At 55.5% G+C, this 15,995-nt stretch overlaps 1 protein-coding gene across 1 annotated transcript in view; it reads left to right on the top strand.

Moving 5' to 3' along the window:
• The window catches only part of TRIM9 (tripartite motif containing 9), a gene marked incomplete at its 5' end in the record, with an annotated part of 33,678 nt that extends 18,908 nt beyond the window's left edge, over positions 1-14,770 (top strand). Inside the window, 10 exons of the mRNA XM_019616148.2 lie at positions 1,110-1,220; positions 1,901-2,054; positions 3,172-3,329; positions 4,798-4,936; positions 8,094-8,282; positions 9,464-9,505; positions 10,349-10,372; positions 11,215-11,518; positions 12,123-12,285; positions 13,286-14,770. Coding sequence (XP_019471693.1) covers positions 1,110-1,220; positions 1,901-2,054; positions 3,172-3,329; positions 4,798-4,936; positions 8,094-8,282; positions 9,464-9,505; positions 10,349-10,372; positions 11,215-11,518; positions 12,123-12,285; positions 13,286-13,348 — 1,347 coding nt within the window. The remainder of the gene's footprint in view (positions 1-1,109; positions 1,221-1,900; positions 2,055-3,171; positions 3,330-4,797; positions 4,937-8,093; positions 8,283-9,463; positions 9,506-10,348; positions 10,373-11,214; positions 11,519-12,122; positions 12,286-13,285) is intronic.
• Between the last annotated feature and the right edge of the window lie 1,225 nt (positions 14,771-15,995).

Here is a 15,995-nt window from a genome sequence, read left to right as displayed (position 1 = left end):
GAGCCTCGCTGGGATGGGGGCAGCGGGTGTTTGGCTCATTCCCTGCAAGCACAGACCGCCCTGCTGCTCCTGGTTGGGACCAGACCTCTGTTAGGGACCAGACATCAGGAATCAGCCTTGCTTGGATGGAAGGAGCCTGCTGGGGCTGACTGTGTGGCCAGGGAGCATCGCTCCCCAGCCTCGGTCCTTGCTGGGTGACCGCTGCTTGTTGGCAGCACACGTAGGGCTGCTGCTGACAGATGGCCATTCTGCTGGTAATACTTCGAAAGCATCCTCTGGGGCAAGGAGGGGGCTGCAAATTCATTATGCTGGCCCAACCCGACGGAGATTTAAGCTGCAAAGAAGATAAGAAGATTGTTTTCCCAATCCCATCTTTGGATTGGTTATCTGTGCCGGGGATGTGTTGGGGATACACGGCATGTCTTGCAGCTGGGAAACACAGCGTCCAACCCTCTTGGCCAGGAAAATCCTCCAACTCTCTCCGCTTTTTGGGTTGGAGGACGAGGTGGGAGCTCCCCCTGCTGTCTCTGCAGCTCGGCACACGGTTTGTGCTGCTGACGGTGTTGATAACGATGCTGACGCGGCCCCAGCAAACAGCAAATCCCCCCCAAACCGAGAGCCAGCATTTCCCACTGCCTCACAGAAACAGATACGTTGCCCCAAGCTGCAGAGCCGGTGATTCTTTTCTTCCTGCTAGGTGATTAAGCAGAGGTGATTAAATTATAATTAAGCAACACGTGATCTGATTGATTGCCCTGCAGGAGTTTTGCCCCCCTCTGCAGCCCGGGTTTGCTGGCTGCGGGAGGCTGGCAGATGCCCAGGTTCACCTCCATCCCTTTGCATAGCTCAGAGAGGAAGCACCCAGCACGGCTTATTTTACTGCTGTCGCTGTGCTGAAGATGGGGCTGTGATGTGTTCATTCCTCCTGCAGATACCAAACCGCCAGGTATTGCTCCTGGCTCCAGCACAGCAGCCCAGCTGCACTGAGGATGGGAGGGCAGGAGGACAGATGGAGTCAATCAGCTGTCCTGTCCGTTCCCTGGAGGCTTTGTCTCCCTTCGTATTGATCACATCCATGTGCCAGCACTGCTCTCCTGGTGTCATTGCAGGTGGTGAGAGACCAGATTTCTCACTGCACGGTGAAGCTGCGGCAGACCACGGGGCTGATGGAGTACTGCCTGGAGGTCATCAAGGAGAACGACCCCAGCGGCTTCCTGCAGGTCAGTGCTCAGCTCCCAGGAGCAGTGGGAAGGCATTGCACAGCCAGAGCCCTGGGGTGCAGCACAGTCAGAGGAGATGCAGTGAGGGTGGTGTCTCCGGCTTTGCCAGCCCTAAAAACAAGGGCCAGACCCTCATCATAGAGCCATACAATGGCCTGGGTTGCAAAGGAGCACAATGCTCACCCAGTTCCAACCCCCTGCTATGTGCAGGTCGCCAACCAGCAGCCCAGGCTGCCCAGAGCCACATCCAGCCTGGCCTTGAATGCCTGCAGGGATGGGGCATCCACAGCCTCCTTGGGCAACCTGTTCCAGTGCCTCACCACCCTCTGTGTGAAAAACTTCCTCCTCATATCCAACCCAAACCTCCCCTGTCTCAGTTTAAAACCATTCCCCTTGTCCTGTCACCACCCACCCTCACAAACAGCCGTTCCCCCTCCTGTTTATCCGCTCCCTTCAAGTACTGAAGGCCACAACGAGGTCTCCTTAGAGCTCACCCAGAGCTGGGTGGAGGGGAATCCAATGAGGGCAGTCATAGGGTCGTGCACCTGGGCAAGAATGACCACCAAAACTCCAGCAATCGGGCCAGAGGTGGCAGTCTGGAAGGCACAGGGAATGTGCCCAGTGGGGTGGGGATGAGGCTCAGCATGCCCTCGTTAGCTGAGGCTGCTCCCTGCCGCCAGATCTCCGATGCTCTCATCAGAAGAGTGCACTTAACTGAGGACCAGTGGGGAAAAGGGACGCTCACACCCCGCATGACCACGGACTTCGACCTGAACCTTGACAACGGCCCCCTGCTGCAGTCCATCCACCAGCTCGACTTTGTGCAGATGAAAGGTAAGGTTATTCCTCTGCTTGCGCTGGGTGCTTCTGTGCGACTCGTCGCAGGTGAGGGGCAGCAGAGAAGAGGTTCCCATCCCTACCAGCAAACAGAGTTTGGAAGGTCGGGGCTCAGCCTGGCTTCACCAGGCCTCCGGGTCAAACTCGCTTCTGTTTCTCAGTGGTAAAATGCAGATAATGGCTTTCCCCTCACTCCCCTTTGTGAGTTTTTGGGCTCTTTTTGGGAGCAGAGGACAGTCCTGTAACAGCTGCGTCCCACTGCAGCACCCACGGACAGGGCAGGACCAGTGCAGTGTGATGAGACCTTCCAAGAGAGGGCCTTTGATACTCATTTAAGACAGCCGGCTCCTATTTTCCATCTGGGTGGCCCTGGCAGCAGTAGCAGCACTCCTTTAGTCCCCAGGTGTTGGGATCACTGTGAGTCAGACACCACAGGAGATCTTTGGCTCAGCTCCTACAAAGTGAGATAGATGAAATTCTGCTTTTAAGCATGAGTAGAAGCTATTTTTCTTAAGAGGCATCCCTCAATCGCTGCTGGCACTACCAGCACGGCTGCTGCTGCCATGGCTGTGCCAGGAGGCCTGGCTGCACTCTGCTGCAGGTCCAACCCAAGGCATGGAGGAGTCATAGCAGGACGTGGTGAATGGGGAATTGAGTCCATCTTTTCTCTCCCAAACATCTGTGGCTTCTCCACATCTTGTCTGGGTTCTCCACCTCTTCTCTCCCACTGGCCCCAATCAATTTTGAGGGAAGAGCATGGAGTATGAGCGGTTCAGATTAGGGAGGGCTCTGCGTGGGACACCGTGGGAGGACCCTGAGCCTTTTTTGGCAGATTGAGGGCCACCGTTCCCTGAAATAGCATCACTGGGCAATGCTCATCTCTTCTTTGCAGAGTCCTTCAATTCGTGCCGTATCCTCCCATATAAGTAGAAATCCAACCTATTCTGCGAAGCCCGGCAGTTGTTGGTGTCTATGGCTCTGGCATCACTTTTGCAGAGCTGCCTTGGCCCTGGGGCAGTGGGTGCACCCTCCATCCTCCAGCTGCACATGCACAGCTCTGCCCCACTCCTCCCCAGTGGTGCTAGCAGCCAAGGTCACCCTAATTTGTGTTTAGTTTCCTCCCCAGTGCCGGCCCCCCCAATCCTGCAGCTGGAGGAGTGCTGCACCCACAACAACAGTGCCACGCTGTCCTGGAAGCAGCCCCCCTTGTCGACAGTGCAGGTGGAAGGCTACATCCTGGAGCTCGACGATGGCAATGGAGGGCAGTTCAGGGTAAGTGCTGGGGGCACAGAGCCACCCCTATGGCACAGCACTGCCATAAAGCAACCAGCAAGCTCCCCAGGTCCTTGCAAGCACTCTCCTGCCCTGCAAACGTGAGACTTGTGCCCAAGGAACCAATGGTGCAGACAAGCCACGGGGGCTTTTTGGGGGCTGAGGTTAGTTGAAGGGGTAGAAATGCCTTTCCAGTGACCGATATGACTTGCAAATGTGAAAGACCAGTTTGAAGCTCCGTCTTTTTTAGGTTGCTAAATATTTCCTGCAAGGTATGCTAATTGCTGTGAAAGTCTCCCAGCTTGCCAGCTGCCAGCAAGAAGTGTCGAGGCCTGAAGGCTTTTAAATTGCTGTAATTACACAATTAAAATATGATTTTGCTCTGATCCGACACACTGATAATTACCCAGGTGTGCTCCCATCCACGGCAAGTGGGCACAGCGACTGCCCGACGTGATTTCTCAGTACATCCCTGAGAAGCTCAGCTGGGCAGGAGCCAGAGCAGAGTCAGGGCAGGAACCCTCACTCAGAGGGTGATGAACCTGGAACAGGTTGCCCAAGGAGGCTGTGGATGCTCATCCCATCCCTGCAGGCATTCAAGGCCAGGCTGGATGTGGCTCTGGGCAGCCTGGGCTGCTGGTTGGCGACCTGCACACAGCAGGGGGTTGGAACTGGGTGAGCACTGTGCTCCTTTGCAACCCAGGCCATTGTAGGATTCTGTGATTCTATGAAAGGGAGCCTGCAGGCTGTCCTGTGAGCCCTGGGATCAGACACACACCTGGGAAAGCAGGGGTCAGCTTCAAGTGCTGCCTCTTCAAACAGCATCACAGGAAGGTCTGGAGTCAGAGCAGGGCAGCAGAGCTTCCCCATGCAGGTGTGCTCCCCAAGCAGAGCCTCCATCCACACCATGAAAAATGGAGCTCAGCTGCGGGATCTGCTGATTACAAGTCAGTGCTTTGTGAGCCAGGTGTTTCAGTAGCCTGCAGACGTGTTTGCTGTCTGCTTACACAGCCCTGTTGCTTGGAAGAGGAGCAGAAGCATGACACGTTGGTGAGTCAGCACCACTTGGGCGAAATCACTTTGTTTTCTTTCAAGGAACGCTTTGATCCTGCCATCCAGGAGCATGCAAAATTGTTTTCTGCAAGGCTTTTTCTGTGTCCTAGGCTCTCTGTGTTAATTCATCTCTCTGGCAGGTTTCCTCTGGGATTCAGTGGGAGCTTAGCTGGGACTGGTGCTTCACGAGTTGGTCCAACGTGAATAGTGTGTCTTTTCCTGTAGAAATTGTACATTATTGTCAAGGAACAAAGCACAGAGTCATTCTGCTCGGCTTTAGCAATATGCATGCCCATAAACCTGCCCCGTGCAGCATGGAGTAACAGGAGCAGGTGGGCTGCTCCCACCCCTGGGGTTGGATGCTCGGGGCACTGCCGCCCCTGCTAACTAATCCCCACCTGTGCTTGCTCTGCAGGAGGTGTATGTGGGCAAGGAAACCATGTGCACAGTGGACGGGCTTCACTTCAACAGCACTTACAGCGCCCGTGTCAAAGCCTTCAACAAAACAGGAGTCAGCCCCTACAGCAAGACCCTGGTGCTGCAGACATCCGAGGGTAAGGCACAGCCCCAGCCCCAGCCCCGTGCGCCCGGCTGCTGCTCATACACACACGTGGGGCACATCACCACCGCAGGCTTAGCTCTGCCATACTGGGAATTCCACGCTCGCTGGGTCTCTGGTGTCTGAGCAGCCACGGCAAGGAGACAGCACTGAGGGGAGGAGGAAGGGCTGGGTCAGGAGCCTCGAGCGGTGCCCGCAATGCTCTCTCGTCCCCTTTCCTTTGCAGAAGGTGTTATCTGGAGAGGAGCCGTGGGAAGTGTCCCAAAGGGAGGTGTTGTGAGGTCTGGGTTTGTGTTACACCCAAGGGAAACTCATGGCTGCACTGACGTTGTTTAAAACAAGACACTAAGCGTTGCTCTTGAGACACTAAGGGCTGTGCAGGGCTGCAGTGACATCACCGTCCAGTGTGCCCATAAGCCCCTGGCAGGGCAGGGACTGTGCAGCCACACAAATGTCCTTGCAGACCCAACAGACAGCACCAGCAGAGCCGTTCTGAATATCAAACACTCTCTTGCAGGTTGCAGGGGAGGCTCCTCGTTTGACTTTAAGTGCATTTGTCACAGCAGGTGCTTAATCCCTCATGGAAAATGGGCTTGCTTCTAACATGCAGGTCACAGGGTTAGGGGTGTGGGGGGCAGGCAGCAGTGCTGCAGCTGGGCAGGAAGGGCTCAGTCCCACCAGCACACCCACCTGCAGCTGGGGACAGAAGGAAGCACACAGCTCGGGGCTGGGGGTGAACCCCTTCTTGTTGCAGAGCACAATGGTGGATTGGAGCAGGAAGGAAAAAGAGTTTCCTGTTGCAAACTGGGCTGTGGAGTAGGAGCAGAGCAAGAGCAGAGCAGAGCGCTCCCGTGTGCTTGCTTGCACTCATCCCTAGCAGGAAACTGCTGCTTCTGTGAAACATGGGCCAGGAATGGAACAATGTCTGACAGTGAGGTGGAGCAGAGAGCAAACCTGTGACGAGCCCTTCTCATCCAAGAGGATCCCAAAGCAAATCCCAAACCACACATCCATCTGAGAGCTGCGTGTGCATCTGCAAAGCTGGCCAGCAGCAGCAAGGAAGCCGTGGCATTGCTCTGGAGAGCTGAGGATGGCACAACACAGAGCAGCCCACACTGGGGTGACTCCTGAAGTCAACAGATATCACTTGCATCGCTGCCTGGCTTCACTGGGCTTTGCAGGAGGCAGCAGGGCTTTGGCTTCCCATCAGGTTTGTGCCTCTTTTAGGCTGCATTTGAGAGACAGCATCCCGCAGTTGGCCTGTAGGCAATCCCAGGAGCTCTAGAATACGGAGGCAGCTGAAAGAGAAAATGGCTGGTGGTGGTTCCAGCAGGCTGGGTGGTGCTTGGGGCTGGTGCCCAGCTCAGGGAGCACACACACATCGCTCATCGGTGCCTCAGATGAAAGCTGGCTTTGTGTTGGATGCCCTTCGGCGTTCCTGCACAAAAGAAAGAGGCAGAAAAAGTAAATGGACCCGGAGTGCTTGCTGCTTTCAGAGGCAGTCAGAGCTTTTTGGACTCGAAGTGCCATAAATTGCAGCTGTGTGCAGCTTCCAGACCCCTGAGTGATGCGGTGACTGGGCTGCCTTGCACGTCATTACCATCCATCCACTTTTATGTCCGTACAGCAGCACCCAGCTTCTAAGTGCTGTTTGCGCTGAAATAGCTCTCAGGTTTGGTTTTCCCCTGCAAAGTGCTCCTGTGGGAGAGCAAGGAGGGACAAAAGAAGAGACATGCTCTGCACGAGGAGGGCATTTCTCAGAGCACAGCTGTCCCGTTGTAAGTCCTTCTCAGACGTTCTGCTTAGATGCTGTTAGAGAAAAGCGGGCTTCAGGTCCTGGCAGGCAATGTCTGACTGCCTGCGTTGTCTGATAGCGATAGGACAAGGGGGGAGAAGCTTTAAACTGAGAGAGTGGAAACGTAGGTTAGATGGCAGGAGGAGGTTCTCTCCTCGGAGGGCTCAGAGCTGTGGGTGCCCCATCCCTGGAGGTGCCCGAGGCCATGGATGGGACCTGGGCAGCCTGAGCTGGGGTCACCCAGCCCATGGCAGATGGTCTTTAAGGTCCCCACCAACCCAACTGTGCTGTGATAGCTGAATGCAGAACCTACAGAAGGTAGCTTCTGCCCTCTGCATGCGGTGAGATGAGCTGTGGGGGAGCAGAATGGCTTCTCCACAGAAGAAACCAAAACCTCCTGCATAGACTCCAAAGATGGCAGCAATCCCTCAGCTGGGGCACAGCATAACGCCTTCCCCACCTGACACAGCATCCATCCCAGCCACAGAGCGACCTCCAGCAGCAAGTTTTGAACCAGCATCATCTGGAAAGGGCTGAACAGCACAAGGGAAAGGCACTAGAAGGAGCTGTAGGAACATCAGGTGCTATTAGGAGAGCCCTGAGCCTGCCTGCCCACAGTGGCCCATGCCTCTTGCTCTTGGTAGACATCAGAGGATGCATCCCAACCTCAACATGAGCTCCATGTATGAACATGTTTTGCAGTGGGTTACCCAACCCGTTGCTGAACCCACTGATGCTCTTTGCTTCCGTAGCCTCACGCAGCAGCAGGTCCCAGAAATTGGCTCCCACCATGCAAAGAAATGCTTCCTTTTATCTCTTTGGCCTCGCAGCGAGGTGGGAAGGCTGAGGTGACAGTGCTTGGGATTGCAGTGTGAGGAGGATGGTGGATTCTACGTCTTAGCAATAGAGCAGCCCTTGCCGAGGTGGCAGGGAGGAGGTGGCAGGAGGTGACCACTGGTCCTAGCAGGGAATGGGATGCAGCGATGCAGAGGTTCCCTCCAACCTGACGTTTTGCTGTGAACCACACGAGTTAAATTCTCACTGTGAGGCTCAGATGTGTTTCAGGTGCAAAGAGACACCGAGGTCACACCAACCGAGCAGCCTTTGGGTCAGGTGGGTGCTTGATGGCCCTTAGGGCAACAGAGCTCGGCCCAGCCCCGCGAAACGCCTCTGCGGCATTACCAGCCTTGTAAGCCAAGTGATGCATCTCACTCCTGTGCCGGCGATGCTGTGCACGGTGCCCTGCCCCACTCCCCATGCCCACGTGCACTCACTGCAGCCGAGGTCCGGGTGTGGGCAGCGCGTGGCCCTGCAGAGCTGATGTCTGATCTCCGCTTTGCATTGATCTCACGTTTAGAAACGCAGTCAGAAGAACAGACCCTCCCTTTTCCAGTGCCTTTGGAAAGATTGCAGCTTCGTAGAATGAGTCCTTTCTCCTCCACCCTTAATCTACAACCCAGCTTCCCGGGGAGATCCTACTTTGAGCTAAGATCTTCGGCCCACCAGCTGAGCTTGCATTCTTCCTTACAGTCCCTGAACTCAGCCGGTGAGCCCAGCACCTCTGGCATTTCTCTTGGTCTGTGCTTCTGGGCATCTCCAAAGTCTTTGTTTTGTTTTGTTGCGTTCTGTTTGTTTTTCCCATGACATGCGGATGGATGGCAGGGGGAAGCTGTGCTGTTTGTCAGTGCAACACGGAGGGGATCTTGGCGGTGTAGCTGTGGCAGTGTGTCCATCTGTCCTTAGCAGCGCGAGGCGTGGGGCGATGCTGGGAGTGCTGTTCTCAGCAGAGCAGATTCCTCATCTCTAGTTGGCATCGATCCTGTGCTGAGACGGGGGCAGAGCAGACCCCCCCGGGAGGAACCCCTGGGTGCACTTCCACTGTTTGCTTCCCCTATGGAGGTGGGCTGGAGCCAGGTGGTCCCTGAGGTCCCCGAGGAGCGCAGGCGCAGTGCATCTCAGAGCTGTTTTCTAACCGATCTTTGCACATCCTTTATCACTAATGAATCCTGGGCCCCGATTCTTCCACCGGCGGGTTTACTCCGCTCCAACAGAGCAATTTGCAGCTTCCTCCGTTGTAAGCCCAGGAAGAGTGGGGGTCCCCGATTGTTTTCTTTCCATCTCATAACCTGGAATGAGGAATGCTGCAGCATGACCGTTGCTGGAATAACCAGGGGCCTCGCAGCTTTTCTTTTCTTTGTGCTTTTTATGTTCCTTCTCATCATACCGCTGTGCACCGATGCCTTCCACTGTCTCGTTACGGACGTTTCTGACTTTGTGTCCACTGTGCCAACACCTCCTGCAGTGGCTGTGAGCATCATGTGTGGAGTACGTGTGGCAGAGATGGGGCACTGGGACGGGGCGAAGAAGCGGGGCTGTGGTCCCCACCGCTCTGCATTGCAGAACTGCATTGCTGCAATGCAAAACGACCCCTGCAGGTGGGGAGAGTCCCATGGGTCTGGCTTGGCTGCACGGCAGCGCTCAGGGGGTGCTTGCAGCCAGCAGGAAGGCTGCAGCCTTTGGGGCTCCGAGGGCAGAAACCACCCCAGAGATCCCCGTTGTCACCCGTGCTCCCAGGTTGTGCTGGGAGCCCCCTCCATGCTCTCTGGCTTTCAATGAATCAGGCCTCCCATGGCTGCTCCGTTAGGGGCTGACTCTTCAGGAGTGCTTTTCAGGAGACCAGTTGTTCTTTCTTAGCTGTGATGTGTGAAATGCAGTATCTCTTTATAGGATGCAATTTTGAGACACAAGGAACGCCTTACTCTCAATTAGGCAAGTATCTCTCTTACAATTAACCAGCACCTACTCCATGTTGGTCATCTTTTTTGTTTGATTGTTAACTTGGGTGGGTGAGCAGCGTTTCTCGTGCACACCCTCCTTGCAGGGCGTTCCCAGATAGTAGTAGGCAAATTTGAAGGTCATGACCATATGCTGTAAAGGCATTTTAAGTTTTCCCCCTGTGAAGAGAAACCTGAAGTCAGTGCTGTGCCAATGGCCTCCGATTGAAAACCCAGCCTTCTGCTCAAGGCATTCCTGTTCATTCAGCATAGTTGGGCATGTGCCAGACCCCCAAGTGGATGATTAGCCCTCCTGCAGCTAATTGCAGTGCTGGGGTAGACATGCATCCACGAGGCTCACACCACCTTCTTCAGGAGAAGTGGCACTCACAGCCTGCAAAGCCATCCTAATGGCATGGGGTGGGGGAAGGAGTCCTCTGGAGGGCCCATCTTAATGGGATTGGATGGGATGGAGGAGGAAGTCGCCCGCAGGTCCCATCCTAATGGGATGGGATAGGGAAGGAGTCCTCTGAAGGGCCCTCCTAATGGGATGGGATGGGGGAAAGAGGCTTCTGGAGGGCCCATCCTAATGGGATGGGGGAAGGAGTCCTCTGAAGGGCCCATCCTAATGGGATGGGTTGGGGGAAGGAATCCCTGGAGCACTCTCCATGCCCTCCAACCCACACCCCACATTCCCTCCCTGCATTTCAGTGTACGCACAGTGCTGAAAGCCAGAGAAGCAGGCAAGCAGGAATTGTTTCTGGTTCCTTCTTTGACCGAATGCCAACTTCACGTGCTGTTTTCTTTCCTGCATGCCTCTCCTTGGGAATGACCACAGTTGACATTAAAAAAATGGTGGCAGGTACGGAATCGCTTCTGTCGGGCTGCAGCAGTGGGGCACCCGTGTGCATGCGAGCTGTCCTGTGACACCATCCAATGGACAGAGGAATAAATCTCACCAGAGTGTTCCATCTTTAAAGCTGTGTTTTCCTCCTTCGGGTGGGAGAGCATTTGTAGATGTGTCAGCCCACGGTTCAGTGACCGCTGGAGAAAACCAGCAGTGAAAGCAGGGTGGTGGTTTGTGCAACCCTGTGCCTCTGTCTTGTTGAGCACTGCTGTATCTATCGGACTGCCAGTGACCGAGTCTGTGCTTATAACCAGGCGTGGAGGTTTTGGGGCATCTTTCAGCATTCCCATGGGCTAGCTCTCGTCTCCTGCATGGCTGGTTGCTCTGTAGGGATGTGGAGCAGCGTTCCCATAAATGCAAAACTTTGGACTTGCTTTGGGTTGCCAGAGCTGCCAGCTTTCCAAGGCACACATGTGGTTTACCTCCTCATCCTCAGATGAGCCTTCCCACCCTAAGCCTGACCCTGCACAGAAGAGTGAGCATCTCCCCCTGTGTTAGCCAGCAACTGGCCAGGATGGCACGTGTTCTTCTGCTAGTGCCAGGCTTTAGGAGATGGTCATAATCCTGGGGGCTCCAGGCTGAGCTGCAGACAGGCAGGGACCCGAGGAGCAGCAGAACAGAGCTCAGCTCGTTGGGTCCCAGCCAAAAAGCCCCAACCCACCCTACATTCCAACAGCCCGGCCCTCCCTGGCTGTCAGCCCTGCATGCAGCATGCACTGTCTCTGTCCGGTCCCCACGGCTCAGAATGGAAGGTGAGGTTCCCATTGGCCTAACCCTTCGCTCTTCATTTATTCCAGTAGCTTGGTTTTCTTTCGATCCTGCCTCTGCACACGCTGACATCATCTTTTCTAACGACAACCTGACTGTCACCTGCAACAGCTATGATGACAGGGTTGTGCTGGGGAAAACGGGCTTTTCCAAAGGGCTGCACTACTGGGAGTTGTCCATCGATCGTTACGATAACCACCCGGACCCGGCCTTTGGCGTGGCACGCATCGACGTCCTGAAGGATGCCATGCTGGGCAAGGATGACAAAGCTTGGGCCATGTATGTGGACAACAACCGCAGCTGGTTCATGCACAACAACTCTCACACCAACAGGTATGCACCCTGCACCTGGGCACTGCTCCATTGCAAGACCGTGGCTCGTCTGCCTGCAGGAGGGCTGAATTGGCTGCTGGTCACCTTTATTGGAAGATGTGTGCCCTTGCCCAAAGCAAAAAACAGCCCTGCTGCACTGGCTCATTGCTGCAGCCATTTCTTCCCTACCCTGGCTCTTCCATTAGTACCCAAAGCCTTGTAGTTCCTGCTGCAAGAAAGTACTGGTTGTATTTAAACTGGTAGATAGCACAAGGGGGAACGGTCTCAAAATAAAAGAGGGGAGATTTAGGTCAGATGGCAGGAGGAAATTCTTCATGAGAGCACTGTGGCCCTGGCGCTGCCCAGAGCTGTGGGTGCCCCATCCCTGGACATGCCCAAGGCCATGGATGGGGGCCTGGGTGTCCTGAGCCACTGGTTGGAACTGGGTGGGCTTTAGGGTCTCTTCCAACCCAACCATGCTGTGATTCTATGACAGGGGTTTGGAACTGGGTTGGTTTTAAGACTCCTTCCAGCCCAACCGCTCTGCGATTCATTTATCCCTGTGCCAGGAGCACGAGGGACACGATGCCACGGAGATGCTGTGACTTTCCCTTTGCTCCCACAGGACTGAGGGTGGGATTACGAAAGGTGCCACGGTGGGAGTGCTGCTGGATTTGACCAGGAGGACCTTGACGTTCTCCATCAACGAGGACCAGCAGGGCCCTGTCGCCTTTGAGAACTTGGAGGGCCTGTTCTTCCCAGCAGTCAGCCTCAACAGGAACGTGCAGGTAGGTGCTCCCTGCAGGAGCCTCACCAGCTCCTCCATCTCTCCAGGTCCTAAACGGGAGCATTACCAGGGAGAAGGGCATCTCTTGAAGCCTCTTTTCCTCTGGGGAGTTTCAAACCCCTCTTTTCTCCCTCTCTCCCAAGCTCTCTGCTATCCTGAACATCACCAAGTGGTGGCTTCCTGGGCCTCTCTGGTATTTTCATCTTTCATTTCCCCTTCTCACCAATCTCATCCCTGCTCTCATCGACCCCAGTGAGTCTCCACGTTCCCCCAGCGTGGCTGTGGCACATCCCCGTGGTCACTGCTTGCTCCTCCAGCACTGCACAAGCCCATCTGTCTGCACTGCTTTTAGGGGATGCTTATTGGTGTGGTACAAATGTCCTTCTCCACAGTGGGTTTAGTTCCTACCACACTCCTTCACACTGCCCTAAGAGACAGGCATGTTTCTAGAGCCCTTCTGGTTTCTGGCAGCTCAGTGTACAAGGGAGAGTTTGAAATCCTTCAGCATTAAGGACATCCCAGGGGATCATAGAATCATAGACTCCTAGGATGTCCTGGGTTGCAAAGGAGCACAGTGCTCATCCAGTTCCAATCCCCTGCTGTGTGCAGGTCGCCAACCAGCAGCCCAGGCTGCCCAGAGCCACATCCAGCCTGGAATGCTGATTAAAGGTTGCTAATAAACCCAGGCTCTTCATTATCCTCCTTCAGAGGCACATGAGTAATTACGACTCCAATCAGGATGGAGATAATTGCATCACAGACAAAGTTTTCTATAAATCCATATCTGAAGGGGAAAATGCCTTCTCAATAAGGAATTGTGCTTTCCTTCCAAATCAAAGCATTTGGAGGTGAGGGGGAGCTGAATTACCCACACAGCAGCTCTGCACACGAATGTGTGTGTGTGTGTGTGTGTGCGCTCAGGACACGGCCCCTCACCTGGGACTGCCCCAGGCAGTGAGCATCACCCCAGCATCCTTCACCCTCACCCTGTCTCCTTGCAGGTGACGCTGCACACGGGGCTGCCGGTCCCTGAGTTCTACGCCTCGCGCTCGGCCATGCAGTGAGGATGAGGCAGCACGGAGCTGCGAGCGCCGGCACTGGGGGCAGCCAGAAGGGAAGGAGGAACCCAGCTTTGGCAGTCTTCATTCTCCACCCACCAGCGCTGTCCTGTGTGTGTACGCTTCGCTGTTTAGCTCTTTTTGGCTGATGAAGTACCTAAGTAGCCCGAGATGTCCCTGTGTCTGCTTTTAGGTTCGGTTTTACTCCTTTGAGTTGGGGCTTGGAGTTTTGATGAGAGCTTCCCGTCCTGCATCCTGCTGCAGCTGGCCAGGCTGTGGGAGGGAACCCCCTGGAAAGCTTTCAGCCCCTCCAGCCCCATTCCTTTGCAGGATGTTTCTTTCCCCGTGGCCTTTCTTGCAGAGCACCTCCCTGCCACACACCGGGGTCGGCCCTGGATTGCTGCTGGTCCCCATGGAGGGATGCCCCATGTGCTACAGCAACCCCAGCAGCACCCCACTGCTCCCAGCGAAGGCAGCAGCACCCCGGGGCGATGCTCCACGGCTGGGGTTAAACCACAGCCACCTGCTGGAGCAGAGCTGCATCCTTGCTGGGGTCAGCGCCAGCAGAGCGGTGAGCAAAACCTTTCCCACCACTGTGCCCCCAAGGCTGGGCACAGCAGGGGCAGGATTTGGGGCAAACCCAGCACCCGGCTCCCCACAAACCGGCACCACAGCCATACACCGTGCAGCTCCTCAGAGGCGAGCATTTATTTTTGTAGAGCCTTAAATACTGCCCGATAGCATCCTTCCCTTGGCAGGAAAACTCACTCAGCGGAGAGGTTTTGACGGGGAGCCCAGCGATGGGGAGCACGGGGAGTCGACCTGCACTCAGGAAGCCGTGCCCCCTGCCATGCCTGCCCCGTGGCTGTGCCCCAGGGGTGATTCAGGCTCTGAGCAGCACCACGGCCTGCTGCCCACACACACTGCTACCCAAGGGCCATGCATGCGCTCATCCCCGTGCTTTGCTTTATGGTACTTCGCCCTCGCGGCGGCGGTGCTGCCCGTGCCATCAGAAAGCTGCGGCTCGTCACCCCAGATCCAACAGAACAACTGTATATAGGTCACCCCCTCCCTACCCCCCCTTATCCCCTCCGTCCCCGCGTTGCTCTAGTACGAAACTCACCTAATTTATTGACTGGGTGCTATCTTGTTCGTTCACACCGACGAGTTCCTCCGCTGTAGGAGAGCTGTGTTGCGGGACAACGCCGAGCGGCTCTGCGGTGATTGCCCGATGGGCTCCGTGGCCGGGTCACGGGGTGCCTTCCTCAGCCATTCCCCCTTCTTTAGGATGTTCATGGTGCTTATTAGGCTCCTCATGGTCGTACGGTGTCGTCCCCACTGTCCCGCGATGATAGCTGCCTGCAGCTGCTCTGCTCCAGACAAGTGTCATGGTCGCTGTTCTAATAAAGGACTTTTATCAGATTAAAACTCAGCTTCCGTGAGCATCTGTGTGTCACCGCAGCCCCTGCAGCATCCTCGTCCTCAGGGTTGGGCATTGGCCATGAATAGAATCGTGGAATTCTGTGATTGGGTCTGAAATGAGACAGTGCTGGCTCTTATATGGGATGTGCACAGCTCCCAGATCCAAGGGCTCAGCTGCCGTCCCAAAGTGCCTTTTCCCAACCCTGCCCCTCTCCAAGGACACTTGTAAGCGTGGGTTATTTCTGAGCACATTCAGGAGTGATCTCAGGAAGTCATTGCCATTCCCCCTGGGATGTATGGAATCACAGAATGGCCCGGGTTGGAAGGGACCTCAAGGATCACGAAGCTCCAACCCCCCACCACAGGCAGGGCCACCAACCTCCACATCTCACAGCAGCCCAGGCTGCCCAGGGCCCCATCCAACCTGGCCTTGAACACCTCCAGGGATGGACGGGGCATCCACAGCCTCTCTGGGCAGCTGTTCCAGCACCTCACCACTCTCACAGCAAACAACTTCCCCCTCACATCCAACTGAAATCTTCCCTCCTTATGGAAGGAGGAAAAATCTTCCCTCCTAAGGGAAGGAGGGATGGCACCTGGTGGGATGCAGGGAGGGGAGAAAACCAACTAGAAATGAGGTGGTGTCCAAAAATTCCAGAAAATCACTTAGATATCAAGTGGTTTCGATGAATTCAAGACGATAACCTGGAAATTAAATGTTCTCTAGAAATAAAAGTGGGAGCTCAGCATTATGCAGCAGTGCTGGTGAAAGCCCTCTGAGTTCACCAAATCTAACTACTGACCATCATCACTATGGCCAGTGGTGGGATCAGAGGGGTCGGAAAAGAAGGGAACTACAGGGGGCACGCAGCCAACTGGGAAGGAGAAAAGCAGGGGGAAAAGTGATATGCCCCGTCCATCCCTGGAGGTGGTCAAGGCCAGGTTGGATGGAGCCCTGGGCAGCCTGGGCTGCTGTGAGATGTGGAGGTTGGTGGCCCTGCCTGTGGTTTGGGGGGGGTTGGAGCTTCGTGATCCTTGAGGTCCCTTCCAACCCGGGCCATTCTGTGATTCTGGGTATGGGGAAAAAGGGTCTTTATGGGGAGGGTGCGGGATTTCGGGTTGTGGGGGAGTCCCGGGCGTAGGGTGCAGAGGAGATGCATGGAAAAGGTGTGCAAGGGGAGGCAGAGGGAGCAACGGGGCACGGGGGGAGCAGAGCAGCACAGCCGGCTGC

Source organism: Meleagris gallopavo, chromosome 5 (genome assembly GCF_000146605.3).
Source record: "Meleagris gallopavo isolate NT-WF06-2002-E0010 breed Aviagen turkey brand Nicholas breeding stock chromosome 5, Turkey_5.1, whole genome shotgun sequence".
Lineage (NCBI taxonomy): Eukaryota > Metazoa > Chordata > Aves > Galliformes > Phasianidae > Meleagris > Meleagris gallopavo.
This window is presented reverse-complemented; position numbering and strand designations above follow the sequence as displayed.